At 38.4% G+C, this 25524-nt stretch overlaps 1 protein-coding gene across 5 annotated transcripts in view; it reads left to right on the forward strand.

Moving 5' to 3' along the window:
- CHD9 (chromodomain helicase DNA binding protein 9) overlaps positions 1 to 25524 on the forward strand; it is an 86844-nt gene that overhangs the window by 50969 nt on the left and 10351 nt on the right. For 4 of the 5 annotated variants that reach the window (XM_063167779.1, XM_063167777.1, XM_063167780.1 and 1 more), the window contains 25 exons: positions 171 to 257; positions 1559 to 1696; positions 3884 to 4005; positions 5228 to 5471; positions 6546 to 6722; positions 7566 to 7709; positions 7802 to 8057; positions 8855 to 9065; positions 11048 to 11243; positions 11985 to 12152; positions 12717 to 12896; positions 14196 to 14306; positions 14990 to 15186; positions 15967 to 16166; positions 16623 to 16782; positions 17714 to 17803; positions 18601 to 18704; positions 18826 to 18943; positions 19626 to 19683; positions 20028 to 20070; positions 20229 to 20448; positions 20568 to 20770; positions 21001 to 21909; positions 24026 to 24189; positions 25120 to 25392. In XM_063167779.1, coding sequence (XP_063023849.1) covers positions 171 to 257; positions 1559 to 1696; positions 3884 to 4005; positions 5228 to 5471; positions 6546 to 6722; positions 7566 to 7709; positions 7802 to 8057; positions 8855 to 9065; positions 11048 to 11243; positions 11985 to 12152; positions 12717 to 12896; positions 14196 to 14306; positions 14990 to 15186; positions 15967 to 16166; positions 16623 to 16782; positions 17714 to 17803; positions 18601 to 18704; positions 18826 to 18943; positions 19626 to 19683; positions 20028 to 20070; positions 20229 to 20448; positions 20568 to 20770; positions 21001 to 21909; positions 24026 to 24189; positions 25120 to 25392 — 4773 coding nt within the window. The remainder of the gene's footprint in view (positions 1 to 170; positions 258 to 1558; positions 1697 to 3883; positions 4006 to 5227; positions 5472 to 6545; positions 6723 to 7565; positions 7710 to 7801; positions 8058 to 8854; positions 9066 to 11047; positions 11244 to 11984; positions 12153 to 12716; positions 12897 to 14195; positions 14307 to 14989; positions 15187 to 15966; positions 16167 to 16622; positions 16783 to 17713; positions 17804 to 18600; positions 18705 to 18825; positions 18944 to 19625; positions 19684 to 20027; positions 20071 to 20228; positions 20449 to 20567; positions 20771 to 21000; positions 21910 to 24025; positions 24190 to 25119; positions 25393 to 25524) is intronic. The other variant, XM_063167778.1, reaches the window with a different exon arrangement.

Raw genomic sequence — 25524 nt, forward strand, 5'->3', positions numbered from 1 at the left:
CCAGGAGAACCAAGGGGGTGTGTGCAAGGGGCTGGTGTCGAATTTAAGGCCTGTGCAAAAACCCCAGTAATTTCCAGCTACCAAATTTATTTTCTGTACAGTTAGACCAAGTTTTAGCAAATACCAACTGTTTTTGCCTCTCTACTGATTTTATTCATCTTTCACTGCAGATGGAAGAGGAACCTTTTAATCCTGACTATGTTGAGGTAGACCGGGTATTAGAAGTGTCTCTTTGTGAAGACAAAGACACTGGTGAGGTAAGGGTGTCTTAAAGCAAGTCAGGATGCTCCAGGTTTGAAAATTGTCATTTTATCACGTCTCAGAGTAACACTTCAATGATTTTAAAGCTTCAGTAATATTTTAAATGAGAGATGACAGTCTTGTCCTGTCCTGTGCTACCTGTGGATTTGAAAGACAAGTCAGCATTTAATAGCTTATATTTTTATTAGTATTAATAGGTCATAGTAGGCAAAGCTTAGCTATTGACTGACATAAATGTCAGGTTCAATAATTGTCTTGTGAGTTCCATCAAAAGGCTGATCCCATATACAGTCTTGTCTCTCTGATAGTGGAATAGGGTCACTGGTAATAAAAGCTTTAGGGAGCCAGTGATTTGAAGTGCATTGATGGCCACCAGTGAACCATTCCCTCTGTGTTTATCAAAACTCATTTTTTAAATTTAAAATACCTCTTCTGGAAAGCTATTACACAACAAAAACATTCTGAGATTAAAAAGAAAACAGAAAAGCAAGTCAAGCAATTAAATTGCCAAAATTCAGAAAGTCTGAGAACAGTGGAGATCAAAGACTGAGAAGAAAGTTGTTGATTAAGGCTGTTGGAATATCTATAATGCTTATTCTGCTTGTGTGGATAGCAAAATGAGCAGACTTTTACCCAGTGATTTCTGCATTAATCTTCCTAAGAGTTGAGAGTTAGAATGACTTTCATTGTATGCAGCAGATTTGTCATTATTAAATTTTTAGAAAAAATGTGTTGTCATAAGACTCCCCTCAGCTTCTGGAAGGATGAATCTTTATTTGGTTTTTAAATATTTACATCTTGAATCTAAGTAAGATGATCTACTTTGGTTCCATTTTTTCTGTATGTTGTTCATCAAGCCTGTAAAGCTTGATCATAGTTTTGTTGGTCAGCCCTCTGGTTTAGGAGCTCTAAAGCTCTGGTTTGGGCCTTGGTAGCCTGATTTGGAGAGTGGAGGAAATGTCCTGGCTGTAGCACTTCTGTAGGTAGTTCTGCCACCCTGCCCCATTTCCACAAATATCACAAATACTGTAATTTATCTTTCCTGAGACTAAAACAAGATTTGCTTGTGGGTAAGAAGGGTTGAAAAGCACTCCAGAGGTCTACAGAAAGTGGCAGAGTGTTGGGAGCCAAGGATAAGTAGGTAGATAACAGGAATCTAAATGGAACATTTAAAAAATTGTCAGAAATATGATTTTGATTCCAGTTCTTGTGTAAGCGAGCTAATCTAATAGTAAGGCATATTAACAGTCTGTATACTAAATTAAAAACTGATAACATTCAGAATTTTCTTCTGCAGCCTGTTATTTACTATTTAGTAAAATGGTGTTCGTTGCCATATGAAGACAGTACGTGGGAGCTGAAAGAAGATGTAGATCAAGCAAAAATAGAAGAATTTGAACAATTGCAAGCTTCCAGGCCTGACTCGAGGAGATTGGTAAAATTATATCTAATTTACTTGTCTGTCTTAGTACATCTGACTTAGTTTTCCCAACTTTCAACTCCTGTGTTAAAACATAAGGCTTATTGACATTCTGTGTAAAGCATCTGTGTGCCTTGTTACCTAGGAGTAATAAAACATTCAGGTAGGCATATATAAATATTCTTATCTTAGTTGTTACTCTAAAAAAATAAAGATTTTTGTTTAGGAAAAAAACCTGAAGTGTGCTGTGACTTTCTGAGTTTCTAACTGAGCAGTGAGCCACAGGTTGAAACTGGCTATCACAGAACTGAGCACCTTTAAAATGAGCAGAAAGCAGGATGATGTGTTAACACCCTTTTATAGAGAAGAGAGTTAAATTTTGTTCTTCAGCACTGAAGGGAATTGGCAAATGAGATCTGTCAAACAGGTTCTGTAATTTTTTCCTGCTTTTATTTTTCTTCTTGTTGTTAAAGAGCTAGCTGAAAGGCAGAAAAATACATGTAATTAGGAAATATGTTTCATCTTGAAATTATCAATCTTCTGTCTCTTAGAGCAGGAGAAAGCAAAATAGTTCTATTTCAAGTCCTGTATGTCATTGTCAGAGTAGGACATGTGTCCTGCGTGGTGTAGTACAACACTTGTTCTAACTTACTTCTTTTACATAACTAAATATGCACAGCGTTTTAATTTGGAGGCTTTGGAATTTATTTTAATGGTTTTTCCATCTACAGATAATGACAGTAGTCACGATTAACATCTTCATATTATATTGAGTTCATTTATGTAGTATTTATTTAAAATCCTGACATTTTGGCATGTGGGAAGAAGAGCTGTTATACCTCTGTTACCATATTTGGCTGTGAGAGAAAAAGATGATTAAAGCGCAACTGTACAACTGACAGTCATCTCAGCATCAGCAACAAGTATTTTTGCTTCAGGCTCCAGCAGCTACAAGGAATTATTTGCTGACTGCAGCCCTGCAAGCAGGAGCAGGGCTGCTCCGGGAGTGGGGGAGTGGACAGATGGCAGCTGGTGGGAGAGGGGAGGAAGGCACAGCTGCTGGGGAGGGACAGCTCCTGCTGCACCCAGACCTGCGCTCAGGTGATGCTGACGCTGGCAGTGCAGAGAGAGAGAATTCACATGGAAAATTCAGAGCTGCCACATAGGGCCACATGAGTCTCGAGTGAATGCAAGCTTTCATAAATGCTGGGAAATGGGGAGGGAGAGGGGGGGAAGTACAGCTGGTGAGAAAAGCTCCTACTAAAATTACTTCACTTGAATGTGTGAGTTTGTTCATGTTGGGTTGCAGGGGCTGTCAGAAGAGTTTTCTGCTGGAATCCTACCTAGTATCAGTCAAAAACTGCATGATTCCACCTGCTAAGCTAGAGACCAGGCTGTTCTGGCTCCAGGCTTGGGAACTTGTTTGTTTGTGTATATACATAAATATTTTATACACAGTCTCTCAGCTTTCCTTAGCTTGTGAGGGCCCTGCAGGTGATACACCTTGATACTCTCAGTTGGTTTTGTCATGGCCTTTGTCTTGTGACCCTGCCTATGCTGATGCTGTTCTGATCAGGTCCCTTGGGGAAATCTATTCAGCACACTAAAGCTCTCACAAGTTCACTTTTCTGTACTGTGGCCCTGCCTTCATGCATTTGCAGTGGGCCAGAGTGATCAGCAGGGCAGGGCAAGTGCAGAAGGGAGAGGGCAAGATCTCAGTAACTGTGTAGATGGCCAGACTGCTTCAACATCAGCTTCCAGAGCTGTCTTAGACTTCAGGGATGTTCTTAATACCAATACTTAGTTGGCTCTCTTGTAGGTCAGCTGCCTGTTCTTAGAGCTGCCAAAGTGAAACTTCATGTAGTCTGGAAATTTCATGTATAAATGAATTTGTGTGCCCTGTTATTCCTGCCAAAGTATTTGTGTTCTATTTTTTGGAAACCAGTTTCTTAATTTAATTTAATTATCATATAGACTTAAGTTAACTTCAAAAATAGCAATTCACAGAGAAAAATAAAAGCAAATTTCAGATTTTTGCAGACTATTAATTAGTAAGTGATGTTAACAATGACACTTCACTTTTAAGGTTGAATAACAACATTCTAAATATAAGGTGATACACCCCCAAAATAGAGGGGTTAGATATTTGGGAAAAAATCAAGCAAGTATCAATCTGTACCTATATTTGTCTTTCCCTTTAAGGACCGACCACCTCCAAACTCCTGGAAGAAGATAGAACAGTCCAGGGAATATAAAAATGGCAATCAGCTCAGGGAATATCAACTGGAGGGACTTAACTGGCTCCTATTCAACTGGTACAATAGGTATATGCATGGAATATTTTTATGTAGATTTTAAACTATATAGAGTGAATCACTTTTGTTGGGGATGAATACTGTTTTAACTAAATTTTTTGTAGCTTCTCTGCTTATAGCTAAAATAATATAGCTGGAACAAATTTCTCAACCTTTGGGTGTGTAAGGATGTTTTATCCACAGAAATTAACAAAAATGTTAAGATAATGCAGCTAACTTAACTGAAAATAAATTTTCGATGGCTATGAGGAAATTAAAGCAAAAAGAACCAAAGTGCAAGCTTTCACAATTTTTGAAATTTTTTGCATCTTTCAAAATGATTGCTAGAAATTGTGTAATAAAGTTATATCTCTTCAAAAGTAAGGCTAGTAAATAATTGCATTATGTGTACTTTAGGCTGAAATTAACTTCTGTGCATTAATGCTATGTGTTATGAACAGAGGTATAATCACTTGGAAGATCTTTCTCAGAATGATGTGTTTTCTCTGTTTCTAAGGTCACTTTCTGTTAAAGTATCTTCTGCTTGCTGTATTTCCCAAGTGCCAGTTGCGTATCCTTTGTAGAGATGATGGCAGTGGGTGCAGCATTTTACCATGCATGTTACTGGTCTGCAGAAGGAAATCTGATTTTAATTCTCATTCAAGCAGTGCAGAGCTGTGTGACATCTGCAAACAGAGGGAAGGGCTGGAATGTATGGCTGAGGGCAAGCATGGAGTGGTGCTTCATGCAGTAATTTAGTTTTAGGCATCTGTCTAGTTCTGTAATCAAAAAGGGAGATTTGCTAATGGTGCTCTGATGCGCTCCTTTCATGTGAGTGTAGCTGGGATACTTCCTATGTGTGATTTCTAGGGATTCTTCATTAATTTCTAGCAGTTTTGTCAAGGTGAATGTGCATGGAGGAAACCTGCCTAATTTAAATTCCTTTAATTAGGGCAAAGGTAGTCCCCAAAGAATACTTCTTGAATATTTTTGTAGAACTTCACGGAACATTCTGTTCTCAGGTTTTGACAGTGCTAAACCTGATGCAAGGCTTTACACAAAGGTTTTGTGCACATTCTTTCACCTTAACCAGGGAATGCTTTCAGGGATCATTTTTCAGTGCCTCAGTTTTGGCTGTTGTTTTAGACTGGTATATTTGAGCTTTGTTTCTGTAAATTGTTCATTTTGCTGACAGTGTTAGGGTCTTTACTTTACTTGATGATAGTAACAAATAAATTTCTTTTGCTTTCAGGAGAAATTGCATTTTAGCAGATGAAATGGGCCTTGGCAAAACCATTCAGTCCATTACATTCCTGTATGAAATCCTCCTGACGGGTATAAGAGGCCCTTTCCTGATCATAGCTCCGCTCTCCACCATAACAAACTGGGAGCGGGAGTTCCGCACGTGGACTGACCTGAACGTCGTGGTGTACCACGGCAGCATGATCAGCAGGCAGATGATCCAGCAGTATGAGATGTACTTCAGGGACTCCCAGGTATGGGAACCTCACTTGTGTGCAATAACTCACCCTAAACATGGCTCAGCTGGCAGCAGTGACAAGGATACTTGACATTATCTGTCTTTTTATCTTGGTGAGAGTCACTTCACGTTCCAGGATGTTACATTTGAGCATCTTCAGCAAGTGCTTACTGGGTAAATTCGGTGGCAGTGCTAGCAGCAAGATGTGTGTGTTGTTTCACTGTGCTGAGTAATTTTGCAATTGAATGGCAGTGACGCTGGTGCTCTTGTGGAGATTAAAGTGTACACAGATGGTTGCAGTTGGGTCCTGAATTTGAAGAGCAGGGAGAAAAAACATAATACTGATTAAGCTCTGCTACCTTTATGAAGCTGTTGATTTCCTTTTGCTGGTGTTAACTGTGTACAGTCTGAACTTGCTTTTCTGAAATACACACCCTTAAATAACATGAGAAAAACCTGACTATTTTAAAAGGGTTTTTTTTTTTTCTTTTTTTATATGTTGTGCATAAATAATTCTTTTTAATTTCCATGGTATTTCTTTAGAATTGGTAAAGCTGAGAACTTTTTATTAACTAGTGCTAAATATCAAAATGACATCTTGTTTGCCTAATGAGTTATTCTGTGCTGCCTTGCTGAAGGCCTTACATGTTATCCTTGTCAGACCCATGGAGTAAAAAGTTTTCATTTAGTCCCATGTGATACTCTGATTACTTACTGTATGACTGCCAACTGTAATAACATCATATTGTGATTGGTAGAATTTTTCCTGTCACTCTTTCAGATTTTCTCAGCATTAAAAATGGGGTTTTATCTACATGCACCTTCTGAAACAGTTCTGTTAGATGGTTATATCTGTAATTTAAAAGAGGGTTGCATTTTTTCTGTTGCTTAGATAATACTGGATTTGGGTCTGTGAATAATTACTCGTCAGTATTAGTTAGGGAGTTACAAAGATTATTAAGTGTGATGACAAAGCAATTTGTAATGTAAAATCCAGTGTCTGGCTCCTGGCAAAATTTCAACAAGGAAATGTGTACATTGAGCAGATGGGAGGGAATGTAACAATTTGTTTGTGTTGGTGAATTTCTAGGGCCGTATTGTCCGAGGTGCCTACAGGTTCCAGGCCATTATCACAACGTTTGAAATGATCCTTGGTGGCTGTCCAGAGTTAAATGCAATTGAGTGGCGCTGTGTTATTATTGATGAAGCTCACAGACTGAAGAACAAAAACTGCAAACTTTTGGAAGGACTAAAATTAATGAACCTTGTGAGTACCTGTAGTTCACTTTTTGGGGCTGATTTTAGTTTGGTATAGTATGATAATAAATTAAAAATTCTCTTTGCATGTCAAAAAAGACCTCTCCAGCAGTGTTTCTTGAGGAATAGCAATTCCTGATATTCTTCAAACATATGTGGTTTTGATAACTTATGCTGGTATATTTGTGATTAAACAAAATGTGGCAAGTTCTCACTGTTAGCACAATCTATTTCCGATGATACTGTTGTACAGTTTTTGTTTTGATTAGGATGAAAATATCATTTAAAACTTGCTTTAGTTTTTGTGCAATGTGTTAAAATTTAGAAAATATTTTAAGCAAGTTATTTAACAACAAAAGCATGCAAGTGGTAGAATTTTAAATAGACAGATTGTCTAGGCGAGTACTTAAAATTTTATTTTATACTTCTAAAGATTTTTAAAAGTAGATACTAGCATGTATCAGATGCACCATGACTAGTTTTGCATTTTTTTATTGCTTCATTATTACTTTCCAGTGTATTCTCAGAAGTCCTCTGAGTTGCTTTCTGACACATGCTCGGTGTATATTTTTCACACTGCAGAGATTGAGGATTATAAATTTGTGACTATTACAGGCAAAGTTGAAGTGTTCACTTGTTCCTTCATTACAGATGTAGGAAGAGAAAATTTTAAAGGAAAGCTACTAGAAAATACTTACTGGTGTTTTTTTAATAAATCTTCTTCTTTGTATTACCTGTGTACTTAGTGACACATAGAACTGGTGTTCTCAGGTTTTGATGCTCAGACTTAGCACAAACATTTTTGTAAATGTGTGCAGATAAGGTTATGCAAGGTCTTTTTGTCCTTTTCTAGGAGCATAAAGTGCTGTTAACAGGTACCCCACTGCAGAACACAGTAGAAGAATTATTTAGCCTCCTTCATTTTCTGGAACCATTGCGTTTTCCTGCTGAGTCTACATTCATGCAGGAGTTTGGAGACCTTAAAACAGAGGAACAGGTATGAGTTCATCTGAGCTGTAGAGTTCAGGAGGAATTGCCTTTTCATTGAGCTGCAGTATTACCTTTTTTCATGGGTTGTGCTTCCTTTAGGTTCAGAAATTACAAGCTATCCTGAAACCCATGATGCTCAGGAGATTAAAAGAAGATGTAGAAAAAAAGCTGGCTCCTAAGGAGGAAACCATAATAGAAGTAGAGCTAACTAATATTCAGAAGAAATATTACCGAGCAATTTTGGAGAAAAATTTTGCCTTCTTATCCAAAGGAGCAGGGCAGGCGAATGTACCCAACCTGGTTAACACTATGATGGAACTCAGAAAGTGCTGTAATCACCCTTATCTCATCAAAGGTAAATACAGGATAAGGACTGGGGATTTTTTTACTTACTTTCAGTTAAAATATGTAAGAATTTTGTAATAATTCTTCAATGTTTTCTTCAGATTTTGCAAGGATTGGATTAGGTGGAAACATTTTTTTGATAGATACAAGACAAAGTTGTGAGACATGTGCATATTTGATGCCTGAACCTTGAACTTACTCTGTAGGTTTTCACAGAACATTTAGAAGCAATTATCTCATGGAAATAGTACAGCTCTTTAAAAGCAATATGAACAAGAACTTTTAGGTCTAAGTTTTAAAACGAATGGTTCTTTCAAGTGATATGATCTCTGCCAGTCTTCATTGCTTTTCTCACTTATGAATAACTGGTGTTTTTCCTGATTTGCAAGACAGTACAGTTTATACTCCAAAAGTTTTGGCTGTGGTTTCAGAAGTAGTATTCAAAATACTGTTTTTTTGCAAAGACTCATGATCCATTTAAAATATCACAAAGACAAAAGAACTTTTCTTAGTAGTTTTTTTACATACGATAGTTAAGAATAAGTATTTCAGTTTTTGAAATTTGGAGGAAGGGGATTCACCTCATTCAAGGTGTTTTTCCTATGGTGTTCTGCTTAAAAACTTAAGATTTGTTGTCAAAACTGACAAAAATAGATGTTCTTGCTTAGGCTTCACATCCATCTGTCTCCATCAGTACCTAAAAGGAGATATTTAGGGTACAGCACTGACTTTGGTAACTTAGATTTGAATGAATATGGAGATATTTGTGTGGACATTCCATAGATGTGGAAATATATTCTTTGATAGGTGCTGAAGAGAAGATCCTTGGAGAGTTTAAGGAAACATACAGTCCAAGTGCTCCTGACTTCCACCTGCAAGCAATGATCCAGTCTGCTGGTAAATTGGTTCTTATTGATAAGCTTCTTCCAAAAATGAAAGCAGGAGGCCACAAGGTCCTGATCTTCTCTCAAATGGTGCGCTGCCTTGATATTTTGGAGGATTACCTTATCCATAAAAGGTAAGGTTCATCTTTTCTATCCTGTGGTATATTGCTCTGTGTGAATGATAGTGCTGGATTGACAGCAGCCCACCAATGCTGGGAGTTGCGTTTTCTTTGCTAAGCAGTTTGTAACTTTGTGTTCTGGGATCATTTTTTCACAGCTAATTGAAAACTTCAAAGAAAAACTAAAGAGAGATTGCCCAATTTAAGTAAACCACGTGCTTTCAGTCTGTTACTTTTTCCATTAAGCATTCAGTTATTTATATACTGTTTTTACATCTTCTGTCAGAAACAAGGCAAGTTCAAGCTTGTCATTGCTTGTCCAAGCCCCAGGAAACCCTGAATGTGTTCTTTACTTACATGGTGTTGATCTGGGACCACATGGGTCCAAGGTACAGCCCCTTACTTCCAAAGGAATATAAGCACAAAGTAATAAACAACTGGGAATGTGGTTTTTATTAATATAAAAGTGAAAATGGTCTTCCTATCTTTGCTAAATTGGCTGTTTTGCGTTTTGCAGCAGAACTGAACTGCCAGCCATAAACTTGCTCCTTAGGCTGGCTTTTGCCATCACATGTAATTGCACCCTCTGATTATTACAGACTATTGACTCCATGGAAACTAAATGCTTTTCTGAGCATGTGACTAAATAAATGCATAAAGCCTTAAACTTGGTTGCAATTAGTAGTTGCTGTATCAACCTCAAAATCTTTAACAAGGCGTAGTTCTTGTTGTTTTACCAGTGTTGCAATGTACACACTGCTTTGAAGTATGTAATTGTCAGTGAATTACATCATAGTAATGCAGAGTTAACATGTTGGAAAACAAAAATTACTAATGTTAAGCCTTCCTGCAGTGGATACTGGAATACTGGATATTAGGTTATTTTAATATCTGCTTTAGTGATAGTTTTATATTAAACCTGTCTGTTTGAACTGGGAGTGCAACAGTTTCTGCTTTATTTTAAAAGATTAATTTTAACTTCATAGTGATACTTATAATTCTTCATGGAAAATGTTCCTTTTCTGCAACGATGTTACATTTAGACCAGTGAATCATATCTATAGGTGGAATCTTTTGAAACCCATAGAAGCTGAAATTTGCTGTGTGCTGCCATTTGATTAGAAATGTTGGAGTGCACACATGATCAGACTTAGCACTTAACAGAATTCAGGCTTGTAGGAGATAGATGGCTGCCTGCCAGAATGCCTGTGGTCCTGTGGATTATCTGCTGTGCCATTTTATAGCTGATGAGAAGAAAAATGATTGTGAGGCCTTTTAACTACTAGGTGCACATTCAGCTTCTTACTCAGTGTACAAGTACAGAAGTATTTGCTCCCTTTTTAAGCATTTTGCTTCATTTCAGAAGTTTCAAAGCAGTCTTTGTAATTGTCAAAGGTAACAAATGGCAGTTTTACTTCAGGCTTGAAAATGTGCTTGGTTTATCTGGGAGGCCTTGATAAAGATGGTTAAAGGTGCTGTCATGCCATTTTTGTTCCATTTCTCTTAATCTTTACAGAATCAATATGCAGTTTGTCCATTGACAGCTCACCAAGTTCTGGTTTCTGCTGATTGCTTGGTTACCCTTAGTGTGTTCAGGCAATCTGGTATATCATACAGGAGCCCACTGTCCTGCTTATGTAGCCCTAGGCAGAGGTCCAAGGATAATACGTGAAAAACTTGAGTGACCACATAAGACTTCAGATTAGGGTGTGTTTTAATAAATAAGTAAGGCATAATCAGGTAATTGCTCAGTGGACAAAATGCAGAACAACTTGTCTTAAAATGCTCAGTGTTTGGACTTGCTGATACGCCTTGGTGCTACAGCTCTGCAAGTTCTGACATGATTCTTGGTTATGTTACCCACTGCTAATCAGAGTCAGTCTTTATCACTTTGATTCACTGCACAGAATCAATCTGTGAGCAGTAGACGTGTCCAAAGGCTCTCTGAAGTCAGACCCATGTGTAAGGCTGTGTGTGCTGTGCGTGTGCTTTGGCAGGTACCTGTACGAGCGCATCGACGGGCGCGTGCGGGGCAACCTGCGGCAGGCGGCCATCGACCGCTTCAGCAAACCCGACTCGGATCGCTTCGTCTTCCTGCTCTGCACCAGGGCCGGGGGCCTGGGCATCAACCTGACTGCAGCAGATACCTGCATCATCTTTGATTCTGACTGGAACCCCCAAAATGACCTGCAGGTGAATTTCTTTGAGCATGATAGAGAGCCTTAATTAAACCCGATGGATAAGAATTTCATCACTTTGAGTATTGTCTCTGTTTGAGCACACGTAATTTTGACACATTCATGTTTTTAAGGCATGTGTTTAAAATTTTTTGATGCCTTCAGTTCAGAAGAGATTTCATTTGGTTGGGAACTTTTCTTTCATTTATTTTTGAAAAACATAGCACAGGTGAAGTCAGTGATTTGATAAAACCCTTAAGAATTGATGACACTGTGAACCCAGGGGCTATATTTTGCATGTACTGACTAACACAGTTTATGGAAATAGAGGTGTTCAGTTGAAACATTCAGAAAAGGATTAATATGCATTAAGAAAAAGTGAATTAATAGAATCCTAGGAATTGATGCTGAAATTTAAATAGCTCTCAAGTTGCAACTCCTTTACCATTTGTATCAGATCAGCTAACTTAACAGCTAACAGGTCTTTTTATCTGGTGTTACTGCAAGGGAAGTACCAGTCAGGAGCGTTTAGCACAGGCCATTCATCTGCATTTTTCTTGCTACACTGTGTTTAGAAAACTGTTCACTTTGTGGAAAATATCTGATAACTTCTGTTTGCTTAAATGTGTGTTGAATCTTTTTGAGTTCACCCTCCTGTTTTTGGATTGGGCTACAGCAGAAACAGGTTCTTAAAAGATGAGTATGTTATTCCTAGGTAAGTCTAAATTCCAACTGCTCTCTTCCCTTCCTTCCAAAGGCTCAAGCCCGATGCCACAGGATTGGTCAGAACAAAGCAGTGAAGGTCTACAGGCTGATCACACGTAATTCCTATGAGAGAGAGATGTTTGACAGAGCAAGCCTGAAACTGGGACTGGATAAGGCTGTCTTGCAGAGTATGAGTGGAAGAGAAAACAGTGTTGGTGGTGTATGTAGATTTATTTCCTGAAATAACCTTTTTTTGATTTTGTAATCATGTGGGAATTGCTTTAAATTACAGAAGCTGCCACTTTTCCCTTTTTCTGTCATTTGCATCTCCATTCTGTTTTCTGATGTGAACTAGCAACATAGCTGATATAATTTTAAATCGAGTCAGTCGCTCTGATAAATCCTTCTTGCCTCATAAAATTCAAGGTAGATAATGTCAAAGTGTTAAAATAAGGAGAAAAGTTTCTTTGTTTCCTAGTATTTTCTCATACTAAGATAATGTGTTACTTTAATGTATGAACAGGTAATTTTTTTTAAACATGCATATCATGGTGTTGAGAATAGCCAAAAAAAAAAAAAAGGCGTACTTTTTGAAATGTGTGCTGTAAGCACCTAATTTATTATTTCAGCTATCAGCTTGACTTTTCTCATAGCTTTTAACACTCCAGATTTAGCCTTATAGATCATAAGGCACAGCTAGGTTGTGGAAAGATGGGAAAGAGGAAGAGAAATTACTTCAGGGATTTTTCTTCTTGACTGTCTAAACCTGATTTTATTTGCTCAGATCCAGCAACTCTCCAAAAAAGAAATAGAGGACTTGCTTCGAAGAGGTGCCTATGGTGCCATAATGGATGAGGAGGATGAGGGCTCCAAGTTCTGTGAGGAGGACATTGACCAGATCCTGCAGCGTCGCACCAAGACCATCACGATCGAGTCCGAGGGAAGGGGCTCCACGTTTGCCAAGGTGCAGAGCAGCAGGGTGTTCTGTGGCAGCAGAGAGCTCTAAATGGCACTGCATGGGGTAGAGCTTAGGCCTTAGTTTAAGTTCTGTTTACTTGTGTTGTGTGTGAGGTACATATTTTGGGTTCTTGCATCTGTACATTTCTGTTAACGTGCACATAAAAAGTCAGATTACAGATTCTGTAAACGCCAGGTGCAAGGAGTGTGCTTGAGCAAAGATGAGTAAGGGATCTGTGCTGCTTTGGGAAAGGCTGGGGGTTGTGTGAGATGTGATGAGCTGCATTAGCCAAGAATATTAAAACAAATTTGCTTATAGATCTTGTATTTAGATACATTAAAGGCAGAGAAAAATATATATGGCAATGATTAATAAGGCTAAAAATTAATATGGTTAAAAACGCATTCTAAAAATGCATGAACAAAAGATATATATTTTGAACCTTGAGCTTTTTTGGTAAGAATTGGAAAAGTAAAATAAAGAGTGTCCTAAAATAGCAGTGAGTGGAGATACATATATGTACATGGGAAGGGGGCTGAGAGTGTAAAATATCAAGCAGCAAAGCTTGGGATGTGGGCACTTCATGAATGCAATTGTGAGCATTCCAAAAGAATTAAAAAAGCAAAGAAAAAAGAAGACTTAAAATATTGTAAATGTATATTTATATTCTTAAATGGCAATATTTAAAAATATTATTTATTTATATGTTTATTTAGGTTTTCCTATATCTTGCTGATTATGCCTTAAATAAGAAATAGATTTCTAAAGATCATCATCACTGTCTTTTTATCAGAAGAGTTAGAAATTTTTATATGTATTTACTCTTTTCCCAAATGCAGTGTTTCAGGGTTTTTTAAATGCCTTCTGAAATTAAGCCTATTCCATGCACTCAGGCTTTGATTGTTGGCAGCTTAAACACCCCTTTGAAATTTCCCTCAAGCGAGTACTTCTGCATGAGATGAAATCCCCAAATGCTGATAAGCCTCTTCAAAAGATTCTTTTTTCTTCCATTCAAGTAATTTAGATTCAGACTTAGCAGCAGAAGAATCTTGCTGCTTAATGTTCTTCTCTCCTGATGGTGCATAAAAGTTCATTAGATTTTTCTGATATATTATGGATCTGATTTTTAAAAATTAAGGGGGAGGAGAGCTTTTGAGTTGCTTTGCAGTGTAAGTAACTTCTAAAGTCTTAACAGGTGCTTGGGAGATTTTTGATGAAATAAGGTCAGGCAATCTTTACAGCAGTGAGGCAAACTACAAACTTTTGATGTATGATGTTGGTAAGCTTTAGTTTTATGTATTACAGGCTAGTTTCGTTGCATCTGGAAACAGGACTGATATTTCACTAGATGATCCCAACTTCTGGCAGAAATGGGCCAAAAAAGCAGAAATTGATATTGATGCTATCAGTGGTAGAGTAAGTACTGTTTTAATGTGTATTTTTTTCCAAGCATGTGCTTGCTGTTGGATTCTGAAATTGCAGGTATGGGATTTCTGGTGCTTTTTGATTAATATTTCAACAAATCAAACTTTTTGTGCTGGCTTATTTGTACATGAGCAGTTGGCCTGCTGACAGCTGTAGTATTTCTGATTTCTGTCCCGTCCAGTAAAAAGTTTGGACATTTCTGACTTTTGTCAAAGACCTGAAAATGATTAAAATTGTGGTATTATTCTGATTGCCCCATTTCTCTGTCTGTAAATCTTGGGCTAGAATCTGCAAAATAAATTACTAAAACCTGTATAAATTTTATAATGCTGAAGTCTTTGCCCTATACTTGAAGGCATTCCCCATGCATTTGATTCAAAAAGGTTTCAGTGCCCCCTTTCCCTCACAAAGCCTGCAGAGTAGTCTGTGTGAGAGAAAGTCTCATCAGCTCAGATGAGGTACTCTGTGTTGTTTGTAACAAATGTACTGGCATTAGCATATGAAACTCATTTTTTGTTGCCTTAAATACCACAGAATGTTTTACCTTGCTCCATGGGTGTTCAGTGTCCTCACGAAATAGCTGTGAATAACAAGATATAGGAACTGCTTCTGAACTGGAGCTGTGTACTTGAGAAAAACTGCTTCTCTCACGAGGTTTGTTTGGGATTTTGCAGAACAGCCTTGTCATTGATACCCCAAGAATCAGGAAGCAGACTCGGCCCTTCAGTGCCACCAAGGATGAGCTGGCAGAGCTGTCAGAGGTGGAGAGTGAGGGGGACGAGAAGCCCAAGCTGCGCCGGCCCTGCGACCGCTCCAACGGCTATGGGAGGACCGAGTGCTTCCGTGTGGAGAAGAACTTGCTGGTCTATGGGTATTGTGTACATCCTTCTTCATTCTCTCAAGGGTTTTAAAAATACTTATTTTTCCATGCAGTAAATTGGTCTTGTGGAATAACTTAACTCTGTATTGGCAATGACCTGGAGAGTGTGCAGAGAATGTTTTTAGGACAGGAATTTATCTTGCATCCTGTAATAAATCTTCCTGACGATTTGCAATTAAAGAAACATTAAGAAAGAAGGGTGAAAATCTTTCTTCAAATGAGATTACAGCTTTTAACATGGGCACTTCAGGAGTCTCTCTAAAAATCATTACAGTAAGTGCTGCAGGCTGGCTCAAGGGTCTTAAAAATGTCTGAAATAATGCCTTGGTAGATAACTTGATTTTCATAATTGTAGAACATCTTGCACTTCTGTGAGGCACAAATAGGAACTGAGAATCTAACCAGTTATTTTAAGCATACTGAAATCAGATAACTTGATTTGGAAATCAAATCTTAGGTGTTCCCTCACCCATCTTAAAAGAAAAATAACAGCATTCTTGTCAGAATGAGTTCCCATCAGTTTTGTGTCTTTGAAGTTTAAAACAATCATCCATACTTTTTGTAAAGAGGCACTTCTTGTTTAAAACTCTGTTTTAATCAGGTGGAGTTATATTGCAAATGTTACTTTATTATTTCTACTCATTAACTTAAACTGAAAGAAAAAGGCTAAAAGCTAAGTATTTTAGAGAAAAATTCTCTTTTGTAAGAGAAGTCTGTAGGTACCCTAGTGTTTCACTTCCAGGTGCTGATTTGTGTTTCACTTTGGACTAGGTGGGGCCGATGGAGAGAAATTCTGTCCCACGGCCGCTTCAAGAGGCAGCTGAATGAGCACGATGTGGAGATCATTTGCAGAGCCCTCTTAGCCTATTGCCTTGTTCACTACAGAGGGGATGAGAAAATAAAGAGTTTTATATGGGATCTCATCACCCCAACAGAGGATGGGCAAACACGAGAGTTACAGAACCACCTCGGTAAGGACTTCACGTGTTTCTGCACTCAAACAGCTTCATGTGTGTCTGTGGTACTGGGGTAAAAACAGCAAAAAACCCTCTTTGAACATATCCTGCTTGAAATAAATGGGATTTATTTCAAGCACACAATTCAGCTGATGGGCAAAGAACTGTCGTTGCTGCTTTGCCTTGGATTTGATGGCTTACCCAAATGGTGTTTGGTGTGAGCTTTCATTCCAGTTCAGAATAATCTATTCTATTTCATGGTAGGTGACAGACAGCCCACTCCTCTTCTCCCCCTCTCCTGTTGGTCCTCACTGGTGATGTATACTCCAGAGGTGCTCTGAGACACAAAAAGTCTCACATACTGATGTTAGTGTTGAACCTGCACTGCAGATTCAATATCTGTATAGTATATGGGAACTGTCAGTTTTGTGGGCATCTATATCTATACCTGTAATATTTTACATTATACAGGCCTATCAGCCCCTGTGCCTAGAGGAAGAAAAGGAAAAAAAGTGAAGACCCAGGCTAGCACTTTTGATATACACAAAGCAGAATGGCTTCGAAAATACAATCCAGAGCATCTGTTGCAAGATGAAGGCTACAAAAAGCACATAAAACACCATTGCAACAAGTAAGCAGTAGCTGAAGTGTGAATGTCTTTCAATGTTTGTTTTTTCTTCTAGTTTCTCATTGTCTTAGACTTTAAAATAGTTGTGGCAGTAGGAAGAAAGAAGTTTTAATGGTGTTATTTTGATTAGAATAAATAGGTCATGGTGTCTTTGTAGGTGAACAGATAATTTCACATGTAAAATAATTCTGTTACAATTTTTGAAGAAACTGTTTTTGTGTATGGAGGGATCCCTTGCTAACTTGTTTGGGATGCCTTGCAGCAGCCAAGGGACCAAAGAGTGGGAGTGCTTATCAGAGAGACTGAAAGCACTGAAGTTGTTGCCCCTCAATCTCACATGCTGTTTCCCTGGCATGTTTTTTAGGCTTCAGAGAATATGAGCTACCAGTTTGTGAAAGCTTAGTCATTCATGGCAGTGAATGAGCTTGGTGTAGATAAACAATTTTTCTGTAGCAAAAGTTACCATATTATGCTTGGACAATTCATACAGCTGTAATCAAGAATTGAGATAAAGCATGGAGAAGTCATTGGAGTCACTAAATTATGAGTGAGAAGGAAAGGAAAGGTTAAGGGGAGGATGTTCACTGTCAGCCCACTCAATCCTCTCTAAGGACATGCTCTAAGCAGGAAAAGGGAAATAGTACTTTATTCTTAGCACTATTTTATGAAGCAACTGAAGAGTGTTCTGCTGACCCTGGTCTTCAGGATTTGAAAGAAAATTTTGCAATGAAACAGTTTGTAAATGTGATGACAATAAAAAGTCTTAGTAACATCCACCTGAGCTGGATGTTACTTCCTTAAAAGTGAAGGAAGTAGGTTTTAGGAAAATGACTTGAAATATCTGAGATACAACAAAAGACAAAAGAAAACAATCCACAATTATTGAAAGCTTTTTGAGTTCTAATATTTGTATTTCTCTTTTTTCTTTATTTAGAGTCTTACTTCGAGTAAGAATGCTATATTACTTAAAGCAAGAAGTCATTGGTAATGAATTCCAAAAGGTCTTTGATGGAACTGATGCCAGGTGAACTATAGAGAGAGTATTTTTACTTGTTTATTTCAAATGTCAGATGAATATTCAAGAATCTGCCTAGACCTAAATAAGACATGCTAAAACTAAATGTGTTTATCCTTAGGCTGTGAGGAACATGTTTTTTGTTTTCTCTTTGTTTACTAAACACTTCATCAACTTGACATGAGGAAGTCCTGATTCCTCTTCATGAGTCTAGCTATATAAAGTAAAATAATATGAGTCAAATAGACTGAAAAAGCAAGTGAAAGATAGAATTATGTACTTGACATGATAATTGGCAGGTTTTCATCTGCTTTTGATTATGTGCTGTGTATTCCATTAATGCCTTCATTTTTTTTTTTTACTTTTTTTTTGGTGTAAAGGCAATTATTGCTGTTTGGAAATTCTTGAACTCACTGCTACTGGAGCTTGTGGGAGATAGAAAGCTGTAATTTGATTCAGAAATACTCGTGAAGAACAGTCCCTCTCATGCTATTAAACACTAACCCAGATAATCCTTGGTTTGCAAGGTTGTGCAAGCACAGGCTACTGGGAGTTGGTGAAGTTCACTTAGAGAGGAAGAATGTTGTATACTGGTTTTGCTTTTGTATTCTTTCCCTATTACTGGTCTCAAATACTAAATACTAAGCTGTCTGGGTGTTTTGTATTGCTGGTTTTACTGTATTTGTGTGCTTGAAGAGAGAGGTTTAAAGTCCCACATGAAGTAGAAATGTACTAAGAAAATATCAAAATGTATTTCTGCCTCTGAATTCTATTAATGTTGGTATGCTCTTGGTGATTGTCTTTAGTGAAATTGATGTTTGGGTTCCTGAGCCAGACCACTCTGAAGTTCCTGCTGAGTGGTGGGATGCAGATGCAGATAAATCTCTTCTAATTGGAGTTTTTAAACATGGTGAGTAATGAGGGTGACTGTGTTTGCAGTTCCCCACACCCCAAAATAAAAACAATTTACACTCAATTTTTTTTTGTGTACTCTGGAAGTTGAATTTTTGCCACTTCTTTTTCCATTAAAGGTTATGAAAAATACAACACTATCAGAGCAGACCCAGCTCTTTGCTTCTTGGAAAGGGTTGGAAAACCAGATGAGAAAGCAGTTGCTGCTGAACAGAGAGCAAATGATTATATGGATGGGTATGGAAGGGAATGTTTTGGGGCCTTAAAGCAAACAAATTTGAATTTACATGCTGTACCTTATTCTCTTCCTAACTGATTTTACATGAGTTTGGTGTCATTGTTGTAAGCGATTCCACTGTGATTTTACTCCCATAGGGTGGAAAAGAGGGTTGGTAAAACAACTACTGAACTTTGGGATTTGACATTTAGGGAAAAATGCAGCAACCTGTTATTGACAAGGATTCTACCTTGTGTTGATAAGTTAAAAATACTGCTTAGACACTGAATTGCAAAAGCATTCAGAGGTGGATTGCTACAGACCTGTTCAACTTGATTTCAGGTCAGCTTTTCATGTCTTAGTCTTGTGTAGCTGACCAGTGACCCCAGTAGATCAATGTGAGAATTACTGGTTACTGCTGAAAGAGAGAACTGCTTTTATTCATTGCCTCATCACTGAGGTTTTCAGTTGTATATAAAGGTATTCATCAAAGAATATCTTTGGATGATACAGTGACTTGGGGGGAGCAGGATTCAAGCCAAAGTTGCCATGAAATACTTTCTTCATTTCAAAGAAAAAATTAAATACAGTATCTTACTAAATTTAAATGAGTTTTGCTTAATTGAAGAGAGTGTAAGAACTTTTCAGTTAGTAGTGTAAAATATTACTAAAATGGCTTCTTTTGTGTTGAAATTTTAACAGGGATGTGGAAGATCCAGAGTATAAACCAGCACCAGCACTGTTTAAAGATGACATAGAGGTATAGTAGGCACCAGTTAATTGTTCCTTTTAACACCCATTCACTTAGACACTTCAACACACATTCACTTGTAATGTAATACTTCCACCTTTTTGTTGGGCAAATCATTACTTTTTTTTTCTGTTGATAAGGCTTGCTCCATGAGTTTCTGAAGTTGTCTGGGTGGGTGGGAATGATAGGGAATTGCTGCATAATTCTGTTGTATGCCCTGTTAGCCATTTATCCAAACTATTTGTTACTTTTGTTCTTTTTCATATTCAGAAATTGTTGTAAGATGTACATTTAACCTAAATCTCTGGAGGAGGCTATATTTTAAACTGTGCTTCTCTTTTGTTTTTTTACAGGATGATGTTTCATCCCCAGGTGATCTTGTAATAGCAGATGGAGGTAAATCCATAAAACTACAAATCTGAGCCAGTTGCTGTTGTGTTTTGAATTGTTTAATTCTTGTGATTCTTATTTAAAATCTAATTAGCTAATGTAGAACCATAGACACCAGCAGTAATCAACTTCTTTATTTTTCCCATGACTTGGTTTTTGTACAGATGGACAAATGATGGAAGGGGACAAAATCTATTGGCCCACTCAGTCTGCCTTAACAACGCGGCTGCGCCGCCTGATCACCGCTTATCAACGCACCAGTAAAAACAGGCAGGCCCAGCAGATCCAGCCAGCATTCCCAGTACAAACCAGTATGATGCAGCTGCCATATGAGGAAGCTGCGCTAAATCCAAAGATGGCTGCTAAGATTGAAAGACAGCAAAGGTATGTGCAGCATGCAAATGTAATTTTTCAATCCGCCCTTACATAAAAAATGGTGAAGACATAATGTGTGAAACAGTGAAGAAATTGACAGAATTTCACATTTTTTCTTGCTGGTCAAGATGGACAAGAAGAGAAGAAGCTGACTTTTACAGAGTCGTGTCCACATTTGGAGTGGTGTTTGACCCTGAGAGGGGACGGTTTGACTGGACCAAGTTTCGAGCGATGGCTCGGCTGCACAAGAAAACTGATGAGAGCTTGGAGAAGTACCTGTATGCATTTATGTCAATGTGCAGGAGGGTCTGTCGCCTCCCCTCAAAAGAAGGTGGGTGTGTATGTTTTTACTTTTTACATTTGTATTGTCGGTGCCTACCTTGAAAAGGTTTTTCTTTCATGTGTTGGAAGATAAAAATGGGGGAGGAAGAATTAAGGAAACCTGTTGAGGGTAAAATTGTAAGCTTATAATGGGGAGACATATCTTAGCTCATTAGTCATCTACGTAACGTACTGATGTGTTGGTTTTGGCAGATTCTCATTTGTTTTGTTCTAATCCAGAGCTCGTGGACCCAAACCTTTTCATCCAGCCCATCACGGAGGAACGCGCTTCCCGGACTTTGTACCGCATCGAGCTCCTGCGCAAAGTGCGGGAACAGGCCCTCAGGCACCCCCAGCTCTTTGAGAGGCTAAAGCTGTGCCAGCCAAACCCTGACCTGCCTGTCTGGTGGGAGTGTGGGACTCACGACAGGGATCTGCTTATTGGAGCTGCTAAGCACGGAGTCAGCAGGACAGATTATCATATTCTTCGTGATCCTGAACTCTCATTTATGTCTGCCCAGAGGAACTATAATCAAAACAAAGTGGCTCTCTCAAGGACTTCTACTCCACTCTTGCACCAGTACCAGATGGCATTATCTGCTTCTCCTCTTACACCTCAGTCAAGACTGTCAGATGCTAAAGTGAATGCTTTTGAGGACACAAAAGCTAAAAATGAAAATCTGAAAGAGGATCCCCAGTCTTCTGAAGAGGAATCTATGTCTACAGAGGAGACACAGACAATACTGAAATCTGAACCTTTGAGTCCCAAAAATGGCACCCCAATACAAATGTCAGACCACAGACCTAGCGTGAAGGCTGAGACAGACAGACGCATGGTGGCAGCAAGGACAGAGCCTCTAACGCCAAACCCAGCTTCCAAAAAACAGAGAGTCAGCAAAAGGGGGTCTGACTCTAGCTCTGACTCAGACTCTGACTCAGATAGATCATCCTGTTCTTCCAGGTCATCATCTTCATCCTCTTCGTCTTCCTCATCTTGTTCCCACTCTCGATCTGGCTCTAGCTCTTCATCATCCTCATCTTGTTCTTCAGCATCTTCATCGTCCTCCTCGTCGTCCTCATCATCATCGTCGTCATCATCATCATCGTCTGAAGAGAGTGATAGTGATGAAGAGGAGGCACAAAAACGTGGTATGTGTGTAGTCTTACTTCTGCAGTATAATTATTTACTGAACTAGTTTATTCTTAATGGAAAAATGTCTTTAAAAGGCTTTTAGATCCCACGGAAGTTAACTTTATTAAACATAATGTAAATAAACATATTTGTTTGATTCTTCCAAGTGAGTTGGAAGAATTTCAGGAATACTCCTTTTTGTTTGCTCCATATCAGAGCCTTGGTGAGGTACTTAGGATGTGTTGTGATCCCTAAGCAAGGTTGCTGTGCGTGTGGTTCATGTGTGGGAGACTGGAATGGGCAGCATTTTCTGGAAATATACTCTCTGTGTGTGTATCCCCTATTATGGGTTCTTATCCTAAACAGATCCTTTAGGTTTCCCTGTTTGTTTTTTCCACTCTTGCTCACCTATGTAGCTTCCTCATATGTTCTTTCATAAAACCTGCAAGCTTCCTTCTGTCCAAACTCGAGTCATGTCAGCTGATTTCTGTTGTGAATTTTAGTGCCCAAACAATGTTTTTGCACTGAAAATTTTCAAACACTTTAAAACTTTTCAAAAAATTCACTTAAAATAAAACCTGCTTAGCCAAGACTGAGGTGGCTGCAGCACATAAAACCATGTAACACAGACACAGTGAAAGCTTCAAACTGGAAGCAAAAACCTCTGATAAAGTGATTTAGAGTTTTTAATAACCCAGCCATTCATTATATAGTACACTCCTTACTTTGCTGCTGTGAAGTGTCCTCTATTTCCCCCACTGAAACTCAGAATATGGAAAGATTTCTCTATGTGATACAAATGGTAATAGAGAAGGGAAGAAGATGAAGGCAGGCAGTGGGATGAAGAACCTGTTTTTTTCCAATGCCTAAGAGGAAAAGGCATTGTCTTAATCAGATGGATCTCCTTGTCCATGGAGATGACAAATGGAAACCATGGGGTTAATTTACTGGGGAAATGATTACTGAGCAAGTAAAATTCCACTTAGAGAAAATTACTAATATGCTGCTGCCTGTAGCAGGGAAAAGATGTTTTTAGAGGAAGCAGTTGGTGTGCAAACAGTAAAACAATGACAGCAAAGGAATGCTTATATAACATAAATATTCAGATAGAGATTATGGTTACCATAAGTGTGCTACAAGTCCAAATATTATGCTTGTTATGTACCAGCTCAGTCTGTTTAGGCAAATAATCCTGCCTTCCTCAGACTGCAGAATCTCATAAATCAGATGGCCTTTTTGTTTTGGAGGGTTTTTTTTGGTGGTTTTGCTGTTAGTTTGAAGAGATGGTTATAGGCTGGAAGGTTCACTTAATCTGTGTTCACTTAATCTGTTCACTTAATTTTAAGGCCAGGTTTTATTTCATTGGTGATTCAATGGCAATGACCCTTTGGCATACTTTCCACATTTGAAGCATCTCTGAAGGGAGTGCTGGATTCTATCAGATGACTCAGTACAGAGCTATTGTTAAGGACAAATCTAATTTCTGAAGAGCTGCCCCTCTTGCTCCTTGTAGTTGGATTTTCAGGCAACACTTTTTTTTTGTTGTTTCAGACTGTTTCCCCATGTCACAGTGAAATTTCTGTTGTCTAAATGGAGGCAGAAATGAAATACTAATGATGAAATATAAGAAAGCCAGAGGACACACTGCAAAGATAATAGGGAAAAATCCTCAATGATCAAAAATTGAACAACTGAATTATGCAGGCACACATGTTCAAGGCATGGAGCATCCAGTATTCCATGCAGTAAACGAAATGGTTCTTTTAAAGTACTCTCCCAGTGGATTTCCCATGTGCTGGTGATAGACACCTTTGCTTTTAATTTAATTCTATGGTTTAGTGAATGTTGTCTTATCAAATAAATATGTTAAGTGAAGACTGTCTGTTAGATGATTCTGAAGCATGTCTGTTTCCAATAGCTAAATGTTCAACATCTTCAGCTTCCAAATACTAACAGGAATATGTGTGGAATTTACATGTCTAGAAAAGGATCAGCCTGAAAAACCTAATTCTTCAGTTTAACTTTGTGTTTGGACTTTCTCTGAACATTGTTGTGTGTGTTTTATTCACCTGGACCTCTTACAGTGAGTGTCTAATTCCCTTACAGCATAATGATTTTGATGGTTTTATTTAGCAGAAGGAACTCCACATATAAAAGCCTATGATGAAGAGAGTGTGGCCTCTCTGAGCACCACACAAGATGAGACACAGGACAGTTTCCAGATGAACAATGGGACACCAAATTCTGGTTATCTCCTACAAGGTGGATACATGCTGGCTGCATCCTACTGGCCAAAGGCAAGTTCATAATGCAACCTTGAAAACCAAAATAGTAGTTGAAGGCTCTAACATGAATATTCTGTTAAGTGTGTTAGAACCAAGAAGCAGGGTCAACAGCTGTAGGATTTGAGCTTCAGGACCTTTTAGATGTTGTTATGTTGTCTCCTAAAACATGCATTTAAATCTAGGTACTGCTTTTAATAATTTTTGAAGGGGAGTATAATTGTAATGTTACAAGCCCTTGGCACATTGTGAAAAATTACATTCAAAGTGTAAAAAGTTGACTTGTATCAAATATAGCAGAAAGCCTTGAACTGAGTAATAAGTGTTTGCTTACAGAACTTGTAATTTTAGCAAATTTATTTGACAAATAACTGTGAAATGATCAGAAAATCCAGTAGTTTTTGTAGTCTTCATGTACTTAGCTGAGTTTACTGGGACTTGAGAACTGTGTATTACAGAGGTGTGTGATTATCTGTGTTTGGTGCCCAAAGGATGGGAATGAGGAATTACATGGCTTTGGAAGATAAAAGGAGACATAAATAGTAATCTGTAGGTTTAGTTTTGTAAATGGTATCTGCTGTATGGTATGGTGCTGCTCACAGGTTCAGATCCTGCTAACAGTGAGTCAAAGCCACACATACAAATATTGCTTTGGTAGTTACCATATCTTTCCTTTAAAAATCAGGGAGTTAGTGTATTTCAGTCATTTGCCAGACCCTGCACAGATGAGAGAAATTGCATATTTGTTTAGAGGTTTATAGTATTATGTACAGAATTGCTTTCACAGATTTACAGCGAATCAGTACAAATCCAGGAACTTCAAAATCTTCAAGTCCAGTGATAAAAATGTTGTCATTTCTCTTCTCTGTAGAATTAAGAGCTAATACATAAAAGTAACAGTGTTGGTAAGCATTGCTCTTACAGAATGACTTTCTCATATTTCAGGACCGAGTTATGATTAACAGACTGGACAGCATTTGTCAGACGGTGCTGAAGGGTAAATGGCCTTCAGCCCGAAGGAGCTACGACAGCACCACCGTGGCATCCTTCTACACCACCAAGCTGCTGGACAGCTCAGGGGCAGCTGCAGAGTACTGTGAGCCCACTGCACCCACACCCCCTCTGGCAGCTGTAAAAGAAGAATATGAGCAATCTCCCCAGCTGTCAAAGGTGAAGAAGCATGTACGAGAAAAGGAGTTTACAGTGAAAATCAATGACGTATGTTTATTTTTATTGCCCTAGGACCTGGTTGCGATTGCGGTGTGCGGCATGCTTTACCTGCAAGTGGCTGCCTGCTCTCACTCTCACTTCTTCACACACTTGTTTGTGGGTATTTGGGTCTGCTGCTTC

This window comes from Melospiza melodia, chromosome 13 (genome assembly GCF_035770615.1).
Source record: "Melospiza melodia melodia isolate bMelMel2 chromosome 13, bMelMel2.pri, whole genome shotgun sequence".
NCBI lineage: Eukaryota > Metazoa > Chordata > Aves > Passeriformes > Passerellidae > Melospiza > Melospiza melodia.